Raw genomic sequence first — 19,795 nt, 5'->3', positions numbered from 1 at the left:
TGGCACCACAAACAGGTTGTAATAATAACCCCTGTTCCTTAGATGAGCAGGAACAGGGATTATCACTTGCATCATTTCTAGATGCTGAATGGCTTCCAGCAGATTGTTGCGAGAATCGGCAGTATCTGGGAGGAGGTGGAACCAGAAACTCTATTTTCTAGCCCTGAGAGATCAGATCAATTGCCCAACGGTCCCGACAGGACTCGTTCCAGAGATGAGGGAAATACCAGAGACAAGCCCCCACTGGGAGATCTCTAGGGATAACAGGGATTTGTCACGTGGAAGTATGGCGGGAGCCAAGCCAATGGCCTGCTCTTGAAAGGTAGAGGCGATTGGGTTTCGTAATTCCCCATGGGAGCTTCTTGCTGCATTTGAGGCACCATTTGCTCATCCCTGAAATCTAGCAGCCCAAAAGGACTGTAAGGATGGGCCTGTATAGGTTCTTCTCGCAGGTGGTATCAGTAGCGCACGCAGGGGGGGTTTCCGAGTACCCAGAAACCCCCCCAGGAGTCTACGGGCCCTAGGCTGAAAGCTGAGGGTCCCCTCTTTCCATGAGTACAAGAATTTTTGGTACTTATGTAGTATCTGGGCTGCCGATTTCTAAATCGGGTCGGATCGGGAGATCGCATCGCATCGCATGCGACCATGCGATTCGATGCGATGCGATGCGATGACCCGATTTTTCCATAGGAATCAATGTTAAAATGGACTGAGTCCATTTTAACATGGAATTCAATGGGAAAAATGGGTCCTTTTCATACCCCTACTATCCAAGTGGGCATGGAGTTGGATATAAACCTGTGGCGAGCGTAGCGAGCCACCGAGCCCGAAGCGTGGCGAGCGAAGCGAGCCCCGCGAGGGGACGAATACCGTCCCCTCGCGGGGCTCGCTTCGCTCGCCACGCTTCGGGCTCGGTGGCTCGCTACGCTCGCCACAGGTTTATATCCAACTCCATGCCCACTTGGATAGTAGGGGTATGAAAAGGACCCATTTTTCCATAGGAATCATTTTAACATTGATTCCTATGGAAAAATCGGGTCATCGCATCCGATATCGGATGCGATGCGATGCGATGCGATATCGCATCGCATCGCATCTGATTGTATGCCTTAACTTAAGGCATACAATCAAAAAATCGGCAGCCCAGATACTACATAAGTACCGAATTTTTTAAACCGGACCTTGGGAACCGGAGATATCTGACTTCAAAGCAGTGGTCCCCATCCAAGCCTGTTAATTCCTCTTCCCAGTCAGATATTTCAGGTTCTGTCTGACTTAGAGTTTTTCTGAGGATATATTCCAAAATATGGGACTCTCCCCCTTGATGGACACTAGTAGCTTGTCTCTACTGTTCCCAGAACCAGAGATATCAGCCTTCCAGTAGCTGGTTACTGCTCCAGCTCCAAACACCTGGTATGTAGTTTTATATACTCGTTGGCAGATTGCTCTGCCTCCTGAACTCGGATCCCCTAGTCCCCAATATCATTTGGTAGGTGGTATTCTCTAGTTTTTAATTCTATTAAAATCTAAGAAATCTATTTCCGGGAACTGGAGATATCTGCAGTCAAGCAAGTTGCCCTCCCACCAGAAAATTATGAATAATAAGCCCACTCCACTATACACCCCTCCTCTGCATATTAAACATCCTCTTCCACCCCGGAAGTTAAGTATCAGGGCCCCTTAATTCAGCCCAATGCCCCCTTCTCCCACCTCATCTCCCACCATCTGTGCAGTAAAGGGGTAATTAGTGGAAATTACTGATCCAGGCCCTACATGCTGAGCGGTTGATATAATACCCCCTACCACCCGCGTGACATCAAAGCTTCTGCTCATAGCACCCCACACCTCTACCGCTGGACGATCGGTAAGGGCTTCAATACATTGCTATGCCCAGGGGTCTACACTGCTGTTGACGCCCCTGTATGTATATATATATGTATATATATATGTGTGTGTGTATATATATGTATACATATATATATATTTTATTATATTTATTATTATTTATATAAATTTGGTCTATCTATAATACTTTAACTGACCCGGCATATACTGGGTCACCTAAGTGTCCATCTCCGTGCTTTGCTCCGCCCCTCTGGAAACCCCCTTCTGAAAATCCTGCGTTTGCCCCTGGGTATAGCAGAAGGAAGATAAGTTAATTTGCCGGCAGCATCCTATGATATCCACTTATTAAGTTCCTCGACAAATAGTTCTTCTCACGTAAAGGGTAACCCTCCTCTCCTCTCGACTCAGAATCTGCCGCAGCCATAGAGTCCTGCGGGCTAAAACCGCTATTGTAGAGTTACGGGCAGAATAATTTCAATCTTTTGAAGAGCTCCACAAAGGAAGACTGCAGATTACTGTATATGACTTAACAAAAGTGACGATATCGTCCTGTGGAGTCTCTTCTTCCAAAGCAGACTGAGCAATAGTTGCCCTCTGACTAATAGCTCTGGTAATCCAGCAGCCAGCTATGACAGGTCTCTGGGTTGCCCTGCTGCTACATAAATTGCTTTCAAGCTATTTTCAAGCTTACAGTTTACCGGATCTTTACGGGATATAGCTCCCGGTACCGGGAGAACAATTTTCTTAGCCAGTCTGGAAACAGATGTATCCACAACTGGAGGATTCTCCCAACCCTTACGATCATCTGAAGGGAAGGGAAAAATAGATAAAAACCTCTTAGGTAATTGGAACACTATTCCGAGCTGAGCCCAAGCTCCCTTAAATATCCGGTCAAGCTCCTTTGACACCGGAAAAGTAGCTGAGGACTTCTGTTTAATGGAAAAGAATGTTTGTTCAAGCTGTTCAACCTCCTCGTCAGGAATTTTTAGGACGTCTCTTATATTTGCTATAAGAGACGACCTAAAAATTCCTGAGAGCCTCTACGCCCTGAGGAAGGGATTCATAACCCATTCCTCCACAAAATCAACCTCCATAAATTCACCCACTTCAGAGTCATCCTGAAGAATGGAGGGCAGAGGAAGCTTCTGAGGGGCTAATCTAGGAGGCTGACTAGATGGCCTATAGGCTTCAGACTTGCCAGACACCAGGTCAGACACTGACCTTTTAAGGTCCTGTTTTTCCCTGCGTTAGCTACAGATAATTCGGTAGAGACAGTGACATCATGTTGCTTCTGTGAGATGACTGTATACACACTGCACCCACGTAATGTTACAGTGCGGCACTCGGCTCCTGTCACTAAGCAGCACAGGCACTTTGATGTCACCTTTCGGTGGATGACACCCTGGTGTGGCACGCACCCACCTTCGCTGTGTCCTGCTACTGCAACCAATTAGATTCTACGTCTTATTTATTTAGCACCTTCTAGATAATAGATAGACTTCGATTGGTTGCTATGGGCAACATCCCATCTTCAATAGAACCCCAATCTTAGTAAATTTACCCCTAAGGATCCTGGGCTTAGTAATAAGCCATATGTGGTAGATAGATACCTTCTTGGAGCTCTGTTAGCTGTCTCTGCAGTTTCTGCAGCTGGCTCTGCAATCGCTCACACTGGTCTGTGCCATCCAGCTGCTGTCTGCGCAGAGACACGATCTGACTCCCAGCCTCATCCTGACATAAGTAGAAGAGAAAATGAAACATGACAATAATGTTCAGAGACTATGGGGCCTATGTATCATTGTATATCTGCTGCTATTTACCCCAAACAGTACTCTCTGAAGATGTATCGGGTTCAGTGTGTTAAGGCCTCCATACACGATTTGGGCCCGATTTCACCCGATTCGGATGGATTAGGCAGTGAAATTGGGCCAAATCGTATGTGCAGACATGCCATCCGACCCGATGCGCGGTCCTGTGCGCATTGGGTCAGGGTCGGGAGGTCGGACGGGCTGCACATAAGATTTGGTAAATCTTATTTGCAGCCTGGAGGCGGGCAGGGGACGCGGCATATGGGGAGTTGATGCAAGGAGCTGGGCACTGACCTGGGCGGTGATCGCCGCAAGCAGGGAGCCGGTGGTCCGGGGCGGTGAACGCAGTGATGGGTACCAGAGACCCTGTAGCATGGGGGAAGCCGGACAGCAGCGGGCGCACATAGAAATGAATGGACAGTCAGTGATTGGCTGAGAGCTCTCTCAGTCAGAGAGCTCTCAGCCAATCACTGGATGGCCATTCATTTCTGTGTGTTTTTTCTATGTGCGCCCGCTGCTGCCCAGCTTCCCCTACGCTACCCGGCAATCTGGTCCCCTCGCTACCCAGTGAGTAAACTGCCTCTGCGCTTGCAGCCCTCCGCCGCCCCGCTCTGCTCCCGGCTCCCTCTGACAGCAGCTCCCCGGGGACTGCATGTGATGAATCGCATGCGACTGCTTTATTCTTGTCACCTGTGAATAAACCTTTGTTGGCTTTATTCTGCTAAATATTTGGTGAGTGCCCATTGATTATTTTCTGGATTTTTGGATGTGATCATCTATAGTGGAGCACTATTGTATTATTGCGAGTGCAGACACTGTGGATTCTGTAACTAGTTAGTAAAAGGTTCCGAAACTCAGTTCCTGCTTGTTTCTGCTGAAAAATAGCACTGGCTGTCGCAGTTGGACACCCGCAAATAGAGGATACTGCATGCACCAATTAAAATCAGGTACAATATGTCTTACAAGCTCGCCTCCTGATAATTATCAATTACTGGTGCTCATAAATAAAGCCAATTGTTATTAGTGACAGGTTCCTAAATCCTTACCCTCTCCTTCCGAGCGTCCCTCAGCTCCTGCATAAGACCCTTTAGAGCTACTTTCACAGCCTCGGGTTCTAGCTCTGGGTATGGAGAGTGACTGCGATCAGGAGATCCTCCTCGTGAGCTTGGAGTCCTTTGTCCGTCCAGCAGTGCACTGACTGAGCCATCAAGACCTGCATAGGTGCATAGATATATTGGCATAATGTAAAATAAGTATTATACAGTATGTCTGGACCTGATTATATACATGATATAACGTACTCCCTGTTGTAAAACCTGTATGTTTTTTGCCCGCTGCAGCCCTGTTTTCGATCAAAAACAGGGCTGCTTTTGGGGATTTGGTTTTGCCTGCCCGATGCAGGTGAAAGAGAATCCCTGATAAGCTGCAGATTGCGCTGACTTATCGTGGCTGATTGGATAGCCCCAGGATATAATTACCATGCTTAATCTGTTCACAGATCATTGTACGCTGTATCCTTGTACAAATTACCCAAAGTCTTGTTTAATAAGCTTATGGTTTACTGCTTGCAGGTTTACAACAGATCTATTGCTGCCCACGTCATACATGACAATTTTTAAAACCTTCATGATCATCAAAAGCAGCATAAACCGTAATCTAATAACTAAAGTGATAAACCAATAAGATGTTAGGGCTTTAATTGTCTGTTTATTTAGTACATACATGTAAGCATAACACCCACAACATTTTCTATATATGGCTTCACTTACTGTAGTGACAGTTTGCTAAATTCTTAAGGTACCCATACACTGCCTACGACGTCTAGCAGAAGTGTACGGACACCCGACAGAGTGCGGCAGGGACACATGCGATCCGATGTGATGGATCGCATGCGTCCCTGCTTTCCGCCCGCCTCGCCGCCTGGAGGAACGGTTGGTCGGACGGCCTGCCGGTCCGACCACCTGGTCGGGTCCGATGCACATGGGACAGCGCATCAGACCCGACAGCATGTCAGGAAGAGGCGATTTGGTCCGATTTAACGGGCCGATTGGTCGCAATTGGCCGAAATCGGACCAAATTGCCTCGATGTATGGGGCCTTTACCCTCTATACTCATTTTGCATGTCATTTGCAGTGTTCTGTGCTAAGCGCTCACCTTTACTGGGAGAGGCAGCTCTACGGGGCGAGGGGCTGCGGCCTCTGATGCCCACAGTACATCTTAATGCTGAGTATACACCGTTTAGCTGGGCCTCTGCCTCTCTGCGCGCCGCTTGGATCTTGCACAGCTCAGTTTCAAGTGCTCTCACTCGAGTCTCACATGCTCCCAGCTGAAGTCTGAGATCTGCGGCCTCACTGGTTCCCTTTTGTAGCTGTTCCTGCAGTGACTTGCACCCCTCCTGCAGCCGCTTCTCCCCGGCGCGGCTCTCACTAAGTCTCTGCTCGAAATCTCTCTCACGCTGGCGGGAAGAAGACTCTAATGCTGAGAGATGCTGCTGCAGAGATGAGATCTAAGAGATACCAAAAGTGTATATATCAGACACAGTCCTTCTGTCTGTATGTATATACTGTATATGTAATTGTTATTATTTACCATATAAATTGGGAGTAACCACAACAAATTAAGTTCAATTAAAGTGACATGAAAGTAGACCTGCTGCCAGCACATGGCTTTAAACATGAATGTTCCCATACACATCAGCTCGCATGCAGCCGAACGAGGAGAAATAATTTGATGCTCGCCACCATCGAATGAGTCCTGTACTATCCAGAAAGAAGTGTCAGCCTGGACTGACTATGCTTCCCGCAGAATTCAGAGCAGTCCACATTTACATGGGCGGTCCACCGTTTCTGTGGGCACACCCTGGGTGTTCCCCTGCATCCGGTCCCTGCCTACCCCTCCTGGAGCGAACACCCCGGCAAGTGTGATACTCGCCAAACGTGTTCGCCCTGGGTTTTTCCATATGTGCATATTCGCATATGCGCAAACCCCCAAACATCACCCAGGGGAGGGAATTTGGCCTGCTACGAGTCTGAATCACCCCAAAGTGATCATGTAATATATGACACTGCGTTGGTACGCTACCTCTCTGCGGGCAGCCTCTCTCTCAGCCTCGCTTTCTGTTACTCGCTGTCTCAGCTCCAGGGATTCCCTGCGACTCTGTTGCTCCTTCTGTTCCTCCTGCTGAATCCTGACCTGCAGCTCAACCACCTCCTGCTCCTTCTGGCTGCTCTCTCCTCCCAGTGTTTTTACCTGGGAATAGGTGTAGGGTAGGTGACATGAGTCAATTGTCTGAGTGTGTTATTTAATCCTCCCTTTGTAAAGTACTACTGTTATGCTTTCATACACTAACAAATTATAACATAACACCATAAGTCAAAAATGCCAGTACTATAAATTAACATGATAAAAAGGACCTATAGAAAAGTGAATGGAGGATGATATATCCAATACAAAGGTGGAAATTTACAAAGTTGCGAGTTCTATTTCACATGGGATGTTGGTATGTTCAACCAATCAGAATCTATTTATTTTTTATTTAGCATCCTCTATAAGATATAATAGATATAACAGATAGGATCTGATTGGTTGCCCATAGCAACATCTTATGTGAAACAGAACTCCCATCTTTGTAAATTTCCCTCAAAGAGTTCAGAACAGAAAGGAAGCAAAAGTGATGCAGCTGAATACTGATTGGTTGTGTACAGTATACGGGTAATAGAATGAATCTGTACTGTAAGGCTGATGCCTGGGTAATGGCTTTACCTGCCGGCGCAGCTCCTGTAGCTGTCTGCGGGCCTCCATGTGTGAACGCTCCACCTCGCGCAGGCTGCCTCTCAGCTGGGCCGCTTCCCGCTCCACGCACGATTTTGCCTCCTGCAGTACAGCCATGCGCTTCTGCTTCTCCTCTACTGCCATGTGCAAGCTGGAGGAATGGAGGCAATGACATTACTACCCGGGACCGCAGAATTACAGTGATCAATGAACATGGGAAACTATTTTAATTAACATCACAGATATAGGCACTATGGGGCATAAGTAATAGGCCTGACTTTGCCAGAGGTTGGTAAATATCTGAATGGGAACTTTCATTAGGGAACAATTCAGAATTGGAACTGGTATACATAGTACTGAATAAAGCACATGGAGGCATAGGTAATAGGGTCAGAGTTTGCCAGAGGTGAGGGATTTTTTGGGATTTGCCTTTTTTTGGGACATTCCCATGTCCCTCCTGGGGCCAGCAGTGTCTAGCGTCTATTCCTGCAGCTGGAGGGCCGGGGGGCATAGCCAGCAGTTCACGGAGCTTCTCGGCATGCCCCCACAGTGGCGAAAATGAGGGCGTTGCCACGTGGCTGGGTCGCGAGTATAGACCACGCCCTTTCCCCGCTAGGCCACACCCCCAAATTTTAGTCGCGCACTGGCCCTCTTTAAGGGACACAGAAGTTAGAAGTTATGCAGTTTCAATACTGAATTGTTCCCTAATAAATGTTCCCTATTCAGATATTTACCAACATGACCTTAGCGAAAAAGTACGTGTGTGTAATAATGCTATATCATACTGTATGACTACGTCATGTGATCATCTGACACCCTATATAGGGAGGATGTCCTTTTTGGACAGCTATGTGTTACTGCTAGCACTACCCAGACATAGGTTTCCATACCTTTTACAAGGAAGTTCTATGCCCTTTAGTTTGTCTAGTCCAGGCATGTCCAAACTATGGACCTCCAGCTGTTGTGAAACTACACATCCCAGCATGCCTTGCCATAGTTTTAGCAATTCCTAATAACCAAACTGTGGCAAGGCATGATGGGACTTGTAGTTCCACAACAGCTGGAGGGCCATAGTTTGGACATGCCTGGTCTAGTCCCAGTGAAGAAAAGATGATTTGAAAATAATTTAGCACATTTTCTGCAGAGAGTAAAGTCATCCCCTTGCCTGCAGGATAATCCACAGGCCATGTGTTAATGCTAGCTTCTCTGAGCTGCTGCCTGTGTCCTAAGATGCAGCATTGAATCAATTTCGTGATCATCTGTGTCACCCTGTTTTAGGCAACTGTCTCCTTCTCCATCTCCAAATGGCTGCAGACCGACAAATATAGGACATCTGCAGCCATACTGCGTCCAATGATGCAGGACTGGATTCGCACATGCGCAGTGGGGCTTCTGCGTATGTACAGATCAAAATACATTTGCCAGTCATGACCGAATATTCACGGCGCTCAGGACTGAATCAGGCCCATAGTTCCCCGACTTTCTTATTTTCTAACACAGGCCATGACAAGTGCACAACACAACCTTGCAAACATTTAGGTTAGTCAGGGTTATTCAGACCTTATCGCTTCTCTGCTAATTTGCAGAGCCCTACGATCAGATAGCCACACTGAAATCCCTCCCTGTGCAAGGCTGCTAAAGGCCTGTGATAGTATCACAGCTCGGCGATTACTGTAGCTGCAATATGGCAAAAAGGTGACCTGTCAGGACAACCAAAAACATCTGAAAGTATATCTAGCTTTAGACGTGCGACTCTCAATGTTGCAAATCTCACCTGCTCCTCTCTGTCTCTGTCTTCTTGATGGATGCTCTAAGTTCAGTATTGGACTTATTCAGAGTTTCTCTTTCACGGGTCAGGTCTCCAAGATCTCTACGTAACTCTAGAGCCTCCTTCCTCTGCACCTCACCGGTCTCCTCCGCCTCTCGCAGCAGCCTCTGTACTTCAATGATGTCCCTGCGCAAGCCGTCTCTGGCATCCTCTGCTAAACGCAACTGTGTTCTCAGCTCCTCCACCTGCATGGGAGTGACACCACAGCTAAGCACATTTTCACTCATCTATTTGCTATTATGATCTATAGTTGGATATAAGTGGTTATATATGAATTTGTTTTTCAAGCGTAATACTTTTAGATTCTACACAGAAAAGGAAGATTTAGAGTTAACTATACAGTAAGTGCAGATTCATTAAAGATGATACATGTTGTTCCAGAGACTAAATTCAGTGCTGCTAATGCGCGGTGGGACTTTAGAGAGGTGAGTATTAAAACATGGGTGCAGTGTGGGCCCCCCCCCCCCTGGGCTCAGGGGCCCGAGTGCACTGCACACATTGCTTCCCTACATCAATAAATAACACCACTCACCTCTTTGGTCAGGCTCTCCCTGTCTTGACTCAGCTGCTTGACCCGCTCACAGAGACTCTTGTTCTCTTTGGAGTGAGCTGAGATAGCATCCTCAAACTCCACCTGCAGACCCTTAAGGTCTGAAGAGACTCCATCTAGCTGTGCCTGCATGGTTTAAAAAGAAATGTATTACGTACTATAGCTTTCTCACAGTCATTTCTACAATAGAGCAGACATAGCTGATATACTCCTCATAAATACACCCCAGACACATGAGCAACCACAAGCTCTATGGAACATATCTTTTTTTTATCAATATAGTTTATTCAGATGATCTATTGATTTATAATTTACAATATACAAGAAATTCAAGAAATACATACATTAAAAATGGACAATGTCAATCAAAATTTGACATAGTACACTGTGACTGTTCAAAATATAGAAAGTACATTGCGCCATAAAAATCTCAATTCAATCTTATTTATTGAAATGACATAAGTGTTGCAATAAACTACAGTATGTTTTAAAGACATGTTCTTTAAATTGTAAACTGCATTAACAAACATATTAATTCTTACTTAACAGTTTAAATTATAAGGGTGAATATTATAGAAGGAAAAAAAAAAAATAAGATTTAATGAAATAGAAAGGGTTTGCCTGGGAGTATTTGAAGGGAAAAAATAAATTTTGAAACGAATTTTAAAGAATTACCATGGAAGAGGTCTCAATTTAGAATTAGATGACATAATTTCCAAGATGGTCGGTAGTTTTTCTGCCACAGAGAGATTGGGTAAAAAACCAACCAAGGATTCCATATTTGAATACATTTTATGGATTTGTTCTGTAGAAATGCTGTTATCTTCTCCATTGAAGCTACAAACCATATCTTATTTGTCAATGTTTGAGGGGAAGGGGGGTCCAGGTTTTTCCAGTGTGAGGCAACTAGACACCTTGCAGCGCTAAGTATCTGGGATGCTAATTTTTCTAAAAGAGGGTCTAGGAAAGCTATGGGATGGTCCAAAAGAAAGGACCATGGTTCCCTATCAACTTTAGTAAGTAACACTTTGCCCAACAAATTTGCCACTTCTTCCCAATAATCTACAATTTTAGGGCATGTCCACCATATGTGTAAAAAGGTGCCGGACTCTCCACAACCTCTCCAGCATAGGGGCGAAGCAGAACTATATATTCTATTTAGTTTAACAGGTACCAAGTACCAGCGATAATACATTTTATAGGCATTTTCTTTAACCAGAGTAGAAATGGAATTTTTAGATAATCTCTCACGTATAAGGGACCACGAATTTTCCTCTGGGGGATCTCCCAAATATATCTCCCATTGACGCTCAAATTTGGGAGCCGGGGGATCTGATGAATGTAATATTAGATTATATAAAGAAGGGATCATTCCCTTCATGAGGAGTTCATCCAAACAGAGACGTTCCAATGGAGATTTTAAGTGAGATTGGGTGGGGAAGTGTAGGGAATCTACAAAGTGCTTAATTTGAAGGTATGTGAAAGCGTTCAATTCCGGAAAATAATATTTTACTTGCAGATCACCTAGACTCATACACATTCCCCCTTGGAGGACATCTGCTGCAAATATTATTCCTTTCGCAATCCACTTTGATGCAAAAGAGGTGGACCGCCCCAGTACTAAAGAAGGGTTTTTCCATAGCAGGGTAAGGGGAGAAGGAGCAGAGAGTAACTTAAATATTCTAACCCCCTGATTCTATATTGAGCAGGTGAAATTAATTACTGGGTGGGCGGAGGCCTGCCTTTTGGGGGAAGCATTAAAACAAGAGGGAGTGATACAGTTCCACAGGAAGTAACCTCAAGGGCTACCATCCTGGACCAAAAGAAGACGCAAACCAGACCACCGCCTGACTGAGATGTGTAGCCATATAATATAGTTTAATATCAGGAAACCCACGGCCACCACAGTTAGTTTCCTTAAGTAAAGTTAAAAAACTAATTCTAGGATTTTTTCCCTTCCAGACAAGTTTTATAAACCATTTATGAAGCTGGGAGAGGACCTGGTCTGGAACATTAACAGGTAGCGTTTGAAATAGGTAGAGAAGGTGTGGAATAATGTTCATTTTAAGTGCAACTATTCTGCCAAACCAGGATAAATAATAAGTTTGCATATCTATATGTGTACAGTAAACACTGACCTTGTCCTGGTCTTGCTTAATCTGAGCTTCCCGTCTAAACCTTTCAGCTTCCAGCCTGGTGTCAGAAAGCTCCCTCTGGGTCTGAATCAGCCGCTCACTCAGTGAATTTTTCTCAGTTTCCTTCTGGAAAAGAGCCTGAAATAGAAGATTTTAAGCCTCATAGACACATAAATGCCAGATGATGACAGGCAGAGCGTGGTTACCAAAAATGTAACAAGTAACTCCCAGAATTAGGATCATACAGGTTCTGCATCCAGCTGAAATCAGCTAGCCCTTACAAGGCAGCAATCATAACCCCTCTAATACCTCACTACAGGCAACGGGGGTATTACCGTATTAATGTGTATTCACGGACTAAGGTAACGCCATCTTCTTACCTTTTGCTTCTCACTCTCCACCGCCAACAGGCTCTCTTCCTTCTCCTCCTGCAAACGCACAATCTCCGCAGTCAGCAGCTGCTTCAGGTTCTCATACTCAGAGAGAAGCTCTCCTTTCTCATTCTCCATGCGCTGAACTGCCTCCTGCTTCTCCACCATCATGGCCTGACACAGGGACTCCTAAGGGCAAAAGCTAGTGGGTGAAACATTGATCCTCACAATATTGGTGATATGATTGGTGGAGACTGCTGGTTAGCCTGTGGTAGCGGTTAGAGAGGAATCATATGGATATGGTGCTGGGATAATGTTACCGCAGGTATGAAATGGTTGCTGCTGGTACAGTTTTGCAACAGTCTGGTGTAAAAATAATTCACAAGGTTCCATAAGTTCAGAAAGTAGCAGGGATGGAGGAGGGCAGACAGATGACAGTTGCTTATATGGAAACTGCTTTTACACAGCCATCACCACAGCCCTTGCGGGAGCTATATTGTACTTATGTGCTTATTATGTATAAAACCAACACGTGTAAACAGGATACGAACCTTCTCTTTCTTGAGCCGTTCCATCATGTCCTGGTGCTGCTGGGTCTGGTTACTGAGAGATAGCTGTGCTGTCTGCTCTGTCTTTGCCAGTTGCATCTCCAGCTTGACCTTCTGCTGCCGCAGCTCAGCCATGGCTTCCTCAGATACCACGGCCCGGTGCTGAGCTTCCGCTACCATGAGAGGTCGAAGGTTATTTTACATGTTACCATAATGATAAAAGCATTTCTACAAATGAATGGATTTGCTTCTCCTGTCTTTAACACTAAGGGGAAACATGACAAGAAATGTCCACACACATAGGAGTTACAGAGTACTGTATATTAATAGGAGACAGCATGTTACCAGCTATTCCTTATGGTTTATCAATGACATATGAAAACTGGAGAAAATGCAATTGGTGTACACTACAGGTATGCTGATATCTGCAACTATGGGCCCGATTCTACCCCAAACAGAACTTTTTCCAGTCGCACAGGTGAGGATGTTTATATATGTTAAGTAACCCCTTATTTGGTTTTGAGACTCAATGAGTCTTTATATTGGGGTGTGCTGCCACTGAGACAGGAAATGGATAGAATTTTTGAAGAATAGGAATTTTTAAATAAAAATTAACTTTTAATTTTTGCATCTAAAAATAGCGACATATAAAACACATAACATACATACACACACGGGTAAGTGACAGGGTAAAGATAAAAAAGCAAGCAGGAGGAGGAGTTTGCAGGTGCACACTAAATATATATGCTAGACCTTTTAATATCTTGCTATATTGCATTTGAGGTTATTAGCATAGTAATGGCCATTAGTATGGGCTTGTCCACCGCATCCAGGTTACCTCAATAGGACAAGTCCCTAACACTACTCTGGGACAGGTCCAGGGCACAGGGCCCCCAGGCCAGCCCAGCAGAACCACCCCATGGCATCACATTAGTGTGAAATTAAAGTGATAGTAAAAGGGATAGGGGAAATTATATGTGATAGGACTTACCTAGGTAAGAAGTAATAATAAATGTGAAGGGTGCTACATATATATTAAACAAACTAAAGGGGTAATTGAAAGTGTACGATATGATGCCATGGAGCAGCCCAGCAACAGCAGCCCAAAGAGCCCAGCGCCCCAAACACAGTCCCACAGACCAACACTCAGCATATATGTACAGTAGGACTTACCCTCATAGTGCCAAGCTGAGGTGTGCAGTCTTGAATGTTGGGACTCCAACCTAATTAAAAACAATCTGGGACAGGTGGGTGGGGTGCTAGTTAAGGAGGAAGGGGTCTCTAGTTCCTTCCAGTGTGTATGAATACACAATATATAGTACATAGGGGGAGGGGCCATAAACTGCACACCCTGGACATATGCCCCTCCCCCTATGTAAAGATAAAAAAGGAATGAATCCTTACTGAACCCCAATATCTCTTAAATCAGGATTATATAGACAGTGATTGGGTCAGTGCATACTTGTGTGTACAATTTTTTGAAGTTATTCTCTAGCCAGAGAATAATTAGATGAATGCACTTATCACTGTCTTTAATAGTATCAAGTTTGTCCATACTGTGCGGGTCCCCTTGAAATTATTTGCATGTGAATTGGTGCGTCTTATCCTAAATCACCTAGAGTGTATCCACATTCAATGTCTGCATACAATAAATTGGTTGGTTTGTACAATTTTGTCTTTATTGAGTATCGCAATTCATCAATTAAACTGTAGCAGATAGTGCTGTCACTGTAAGTCTGTAAGAAGGCATCACGAGGGTGAGTGAACCAGGCATATATGTTTTGCTTATAGCATGTGCCGTTCACGCACTACTAAATCGGGCTCTATTTGTACAGCTGGCTGCTTGTTGTGGATATCAACAAGGGCAATATTTCTGTGGCGTGTACATAGGTGCCGGAGTTAGGACGGGAGACACCGCAGTGGGATCGTCACACCGCGACTCTCCCTGCCAGTGTCACTCCGCGCTCCGTGCACACGCTAATATCTGAGGCAGAGAGTTTAGACGCCAGACTCCTTGTACAGCACAACCGGCAGGCTGCTGTGCAGCAGCACTGGAGGAGAACGTGGTCAGGGTCTGACCCCACGGCTCCTATCCGATGGTCACTCTTGTGCTGCCGATGGTGCGCATCATTCACAAATCACAATACATTTCTTATATCATGGGGAAGGGATATGGGGTAAATCCCCATATCCCTTCCCCATGATATAAGAAACTAAGTGTGTGAGGTCGACGCGCGTTATCGCCGTTAGCTTCATCAGGACCAATTGGTCCTTCATCTTCACTTTACTAGGTCTTCACTTTACTAGGTCTCAGAAAAAAGTCTGTGCCAGAGTTTCAGCCCTGTATGGTTTCTGTATACACAAAGGCATCTCAGCCACAAACAAAAAATTTTTTATTATTATTATCTATTATTTACTGGCATGCTGGGGCTTCTACATGTCTGAGTTAGATTGATCTTTGATGATTTTATGATCCAGATGTTACCTTATTTACGGAAAGTTGTTGATAAATATATCAGAGCATTGAAGCCATGAACACAGAGTACCTAATACAAAGGACATAAAGACACAGATCATGCAGTGATTTCAGTGGTCAGATACCTTGAAGGCTTTGTTTTGTAAGAATCAGTGAGTGGATCTCGCCTTCCATTTGTTCCCTGCGATCTTCCAGCTGTGCTGCCCGGCGCTGGGAATCATACAAGATGCTCTCTAGGGAATCTTTTTGTGCCCTGGGACATTACAAAGACATCACAAAATCAGTAACGGTGAACTAGCACAAGGAGCTGTACAGTAAATACAGGAGAGTAGTAGAAGTCATCATACTGAAGCTGAGACAGTTCTTCTTCGCGCTCCTGTCTTTCAGTCTTCATGGTTGTGACCTGCACTCCAAGCTCTGCATTCTGATTGGTCAGCTCCTCAATGCGCTGAGCTGCTCGCTGCAAGGCTGCTGCTTGTACATCCAATTCATGGTGATTTTCATGTAATTGATCCTGAAGTGTCTGTGTTGTAGCAATGGCCTGATGAATAGAGAAGACAGTGTGGTGGACAGAGCAATGGTCTTTTAACTCACCACAAGTATCTTGGAGTTCAATTAATGGGGGAAGAGAGGCCTCTGTGGTACTGGCACACTAGGAGGGATATTTTCCAGGGTTACCAATTAGCCCCATTAAGCTGGCACTTGTGGTGGCTTATCAGGGATTGTATTTCACCTGCCTTCGGCAGGTGAAGCAAATCTCCAAAAGCAGCCCTGATTTTGAACAAAAATGGGGTTGTGGTCGCCAAAAAACACAGTAGTTTCAGTGAGCTTTAAATTGGCAAAACATCAGACAACTTGTCAGCGGAAATTGAATGAACCCTAGTAATGATTGATCCCTACAAGAAAATGACCACACAAGAACACAGCTGTCCACCAACAGATGATGCATTAGAAGATGTACAGAAGCTTGTTGCAGAAGTGGTGCTTTTCTCATAGGGGATCAATGTGTGCCGGCATTTAAATTCAGTCTATATAAAGAGTGGAACAGGATGAACTTTCATTCCAACCCATTCAATGAATGAAATCCAACTGAGAACAGCATGATCTATTACATCACTCCTTATTACCTGAGCAAGCTGCTCTTTTAATTTTGCTTTCTCCCTACGCACAGTATGAAGCTGCTCCTCAACCCTCTGCTGCTTCTCCTCAGTCTCCTGGCACCTCCACTCAAGTCCGGCTTTATCACTCTGCAGTTTAGATATTTCCAGCTCCAATGCTTCCCGCTGCTCCTTCAGTGCTGCGCAGTTAGCCTCACTAATGCGGAAATCCTCCTGCAGGGAACTGCGCTCTGCCTCCAGCTGTATACAGTAGGTGGTGGTTGGAAAAGAAATATCATGGGTCATAAATTCATATGCACAGGATTATGTATATGGGGCCTAATGCAGCTTTGTTAGCAAAAAACATGCAAATGGGCAGAACCATGCTGCACTGAAGATGTGCAGAGAGATTGGCCCATGGTTTCTTACATTAAAAAAATTCCGGTTGATTACAAGAATGGATGTGGATTACAAATGGGCTAAATCAGTAAGCCCTGTAGTTGTGTGAAAATTGCTAATTCGGCTGCAAAACTGCGGCCACATCCCAGAATGATGTGAACACAGTCTGAATGACAGTGGGGGTGGCGATGGGGCTAAGACAGCATTGGGTGGGCAGTGACATGGCATGGAGGTGCACGGCCTGGACAATTAAGGCGTGTCAGGATCGTTTTTTTGGGGCAGTTCACTGTGGCTGCATGATGTCACACGGAGATGCTGTGAGCTGAGCTGGAATACTACAGCCCTGCGTCTGCCTTTGCAGCCAGGCTGTGCAGGCAGGGGACTACCATAGAAATGGGAAAGCATTGCATCATGGGGAGGGGCCAGGCACGTTGGGCCTGCCCCCAGCAAGCAGGACAAAGTAGTTTCAGTTCTGATTTACAAGTACAATATTTCTCTTTGCAACTTTTTAGTGCTTGGGGTCTTTCTGCTTTAGTAAGTGTCGCACTGTAACGGTAGAAGCATGATGCTAGGCGGTTTCTATATTGCTAAGTTCTTCTGTTTATGGGGTTATTCTGATTCACTCGGAAAGGCACAATCACTCTCTAATGGACAAAACCATATGCACTGCAGGTGGGGCTGATGTATCAGGTGCTGAGAGAGTTAGATGTGGGTGGGGGTGTACTTCAAACTGATATCTATATTGCAGTGTAAAAATAAAGCAGCCAGTATTTACCCTGCACAGAAACAATAAAACACCAAAATCTAACTATCTCTGCACATGTTACATCTGCCCCACCTGCAGTGCATATGGTTTTGTCCATTATAGAGTGATTGTGCCTTTCTGAGTGAACCCGAATAACCCCCAATATTTGCTTACTGTAATTTCAAATATAGATTGTGCATCTGATTGGCCCACAGTTTTACTAACTATGTCACGCTATGAACAAAACTCATCACTTTAAAATCCTACTATTAAAAGTGTAACTTCAATAAAGAAAGTAAAAGGGTGATAATATGGATGACAGGCAGATAGACAGTAATCGTATAAGAGAAAACTCTCTAATAATATCAGTAAGACACTTTATACTAAAAAACGTATACAGCAATATTTATAGTAAAGTATACGGCAATATGTATAGTAAAGTATACAGCAATATGTACCTGTAGAATTTCACGGTTCAGGGACACTTTATCTTGTGCTAAGCCCTCATTTAGAGCACCCATTTTGGCCAGCGAGTCATTTTGTGCCGCCCGTTCACTGCGCATCTGGTTTAGTGCCAGCTCAACTTCCGCTCTGCTTGACTCAGCCTGGCATAGAAATCCATGTTAAAAACACTATCCTGCCAGAGACACCATGTACTGTACTTGTATCAATATTTTCCATCTCATGCAGAGTTTTTGGACCAAGCTGGATCATGGTCTATGTGGCATGTCCTAGGGATGACCCTTTTGGGATTAAAACATTCTTTTTACAGGTGAACTACAAGTCCCAGCGGGCCCATTAATGCCCAGCATGCTGGGACTTGTGGTTCTCCAAGTCCCAGCATGAGGTTGAGGCCTGCTGGCACTTGAAGTTCACCTGTATAATGCAATGTTATGAATGACTGTTTTAACCCTATCAGGCCGGCGTCCAATGCCCTGGGACGCCGGTTACAGCCCCGGGCTTCAGCCCTGGACAGGTGAAGCCTGGGAGGACTCCTTTATTGGGGGGGTCCCCACTCCTCCAGGTACCCGTCCAAGGCTGACCAGCCACGGTGCTCATGTTTCGTCCGGTGGACATTATGTAAAAAGTGTCCCCTGGCTGTGGCATGACACCGCTGGTTTCAAAATACCGGGGACCCCTAGAATTTTTGTCCCCCGTATTTTTGGAACCAGGACCAGTCCAAGAGTCCGGGGCTGGTTTCCGAATTACGGGGGACCCCTATGGTTTTTGTCCCCCGTATATTTGGAACCAGGTCCGGCTTAATGAGCCCGGGGCTGGTTATACTCAGGAGGGGGGACCTCACGCCATTTTTTTTAACACAAATTCGAACATTTCCTCAAATGCGCACATTTTCATGACTAAAAATCGCCCATTATCGCACCTTTTCGTCCAGAATACACAGCTCATTGTGCTCATGTGCAAAATGTGTAAAAGACAGTAGGAATGGAAGCAAAATATTTAAATAAAAGAAAAAAAAATGAAAATAAATTTGACACTGTAGTCCAACACGGGTTTCCAGCATGCACAGCTGCGCAGCTATCCACTACACTACACCAACCGGTAATATGTACGGTCTGTAGATTGCTGGTATAATCAGTGGCAACCGTAGTGCTGTTGGAGAAACCCAAGTCGCATGAAAGTCTCAGACAATTGTGATTAGTACTGTTGGAGGTAAATAATGTACAGTATTGAACTCGTTGACTCCTGCCTCCCCTGGTTGTTCTTTTTTTTTAACTACACTAATGTCCCAATGTTCTACACTGCTTTAATGCCCCAATGTTCAAAATATTCAGCATCGGCTACGTGAACGTGAAGGTAAATGTTTGCCTATAGGATCATTACACTACACAGCCCATTTGCTTACAGCGATGTTCACGGTTATCTCATTTCTCACGAGCGTCTCCTAAAGTACGAGCATCTCATTCTGTATTGTAAGCACGCTCGGTACTTCGTCAATCGCATTGCATGCCAACCAAATTGATGCGATCGACCCGATTTTTACATTGGAATCAATGTAAAATGGTCCCTGAGACCCGATTTTACATTGATTTAATTGTAAAAAGCCCCAAAACCCCCCATTTTTATAGCAAACCCCCCCTCATGTTTGAAATGCCCCCCCATTGTTAACGCCACCCCACTATTGACGTGAATCCGAAGCGTGGCGAGCGCAGCGGTACGCGTCCTCCGACTTTTTCATACCCCCACTATCCACGTCGGCGTGG

The 19,795-nt window shown here is 45.1% G+C and overlaps 1 protein-coding gene across 2 annotated transcripts in view; it reads right to left on the bottom strand.

The window, feature by feature from the left end:
- The window catches only part of CROCC2 (ciliary rootlet coiled-coil, rootletin family member 2), a 151,627-nt gene that overhangs the window by 28,799 nt on the left and 103,033 nt on the right, over window positions 1–19,795 (bottom strand). For both annotated transcript variants that reach the window (XM_083178176.1, XM_083178177.1), the window contains exons 16-29: window positions 18,032–18,178; window positions 16,460–16,690; window positions 15,680–15,873; window positions 15,458–15,585; window positions 12,860–13,029; window positions 12,318–12,497; window positions 11,941–12,075; window positions 9,785–9,928; window positions 9,199–9,437; window positions 7,416–7,575; window positions 6,735–6,902; window positions 5,808–6,159; window positions 4,700–4,866; window positions 3,456–3,576 (exon numbers count right to left, since the gene is read on the bottom strand). In XM_083178176.1, coding sequence (XP_083034302.1) covers window positions 3,456–3,576; window positions 4,700–4,866; window positions 5,808–6,159; window positions 6,735–6,902; window positions 7,416–7,575; window positions 9,199–9,437; window positions 9,785–9,928; window positions 11,941–12,075; window positions 12,318–12,497; window positions 12,860–13,029; window positions 15,458–15,585; window positions 15,680–15,873; window positions 16,460–16,690; window positions 18,032–18,178 — 2,536 coding nt within the window. The remainder of the gene's footprint in view (window positions 1–3,455; window positions 3,577–4,699; window positions 4,867–5,807; window positions 6,160–6,734; window positions 6,903–7,415; window positions 7,576–9,198; window positions 9,438–9,784; window positions 9,929–11,940; window positions 12,076–12,317; window positions 12,498–12,859; window positions 13,030–15,457; window positions 15,586–15,679; window positions 15,874–16,459; window positions 16,691–18,031; window positions 18,179–19,795) is intronic.

Source organism: Crinia signifera, chromosome 3, assembly GCF_055691185.1.
Source record: "Crinia signifera chromosome 3, ASM5569118v1, whole genome shotgun sequence".
Classification (NCBI taxonomy): Eukaryota; Metazoa; Chordata; class Amphibia; order Anura; family Myobatrachidae; genus Crinia; species Crinia signifera.
Note: the sequence above shows the minus strand (reverse complement) of the source record. Positions and strands in the feature narration are given on the sequence as shown.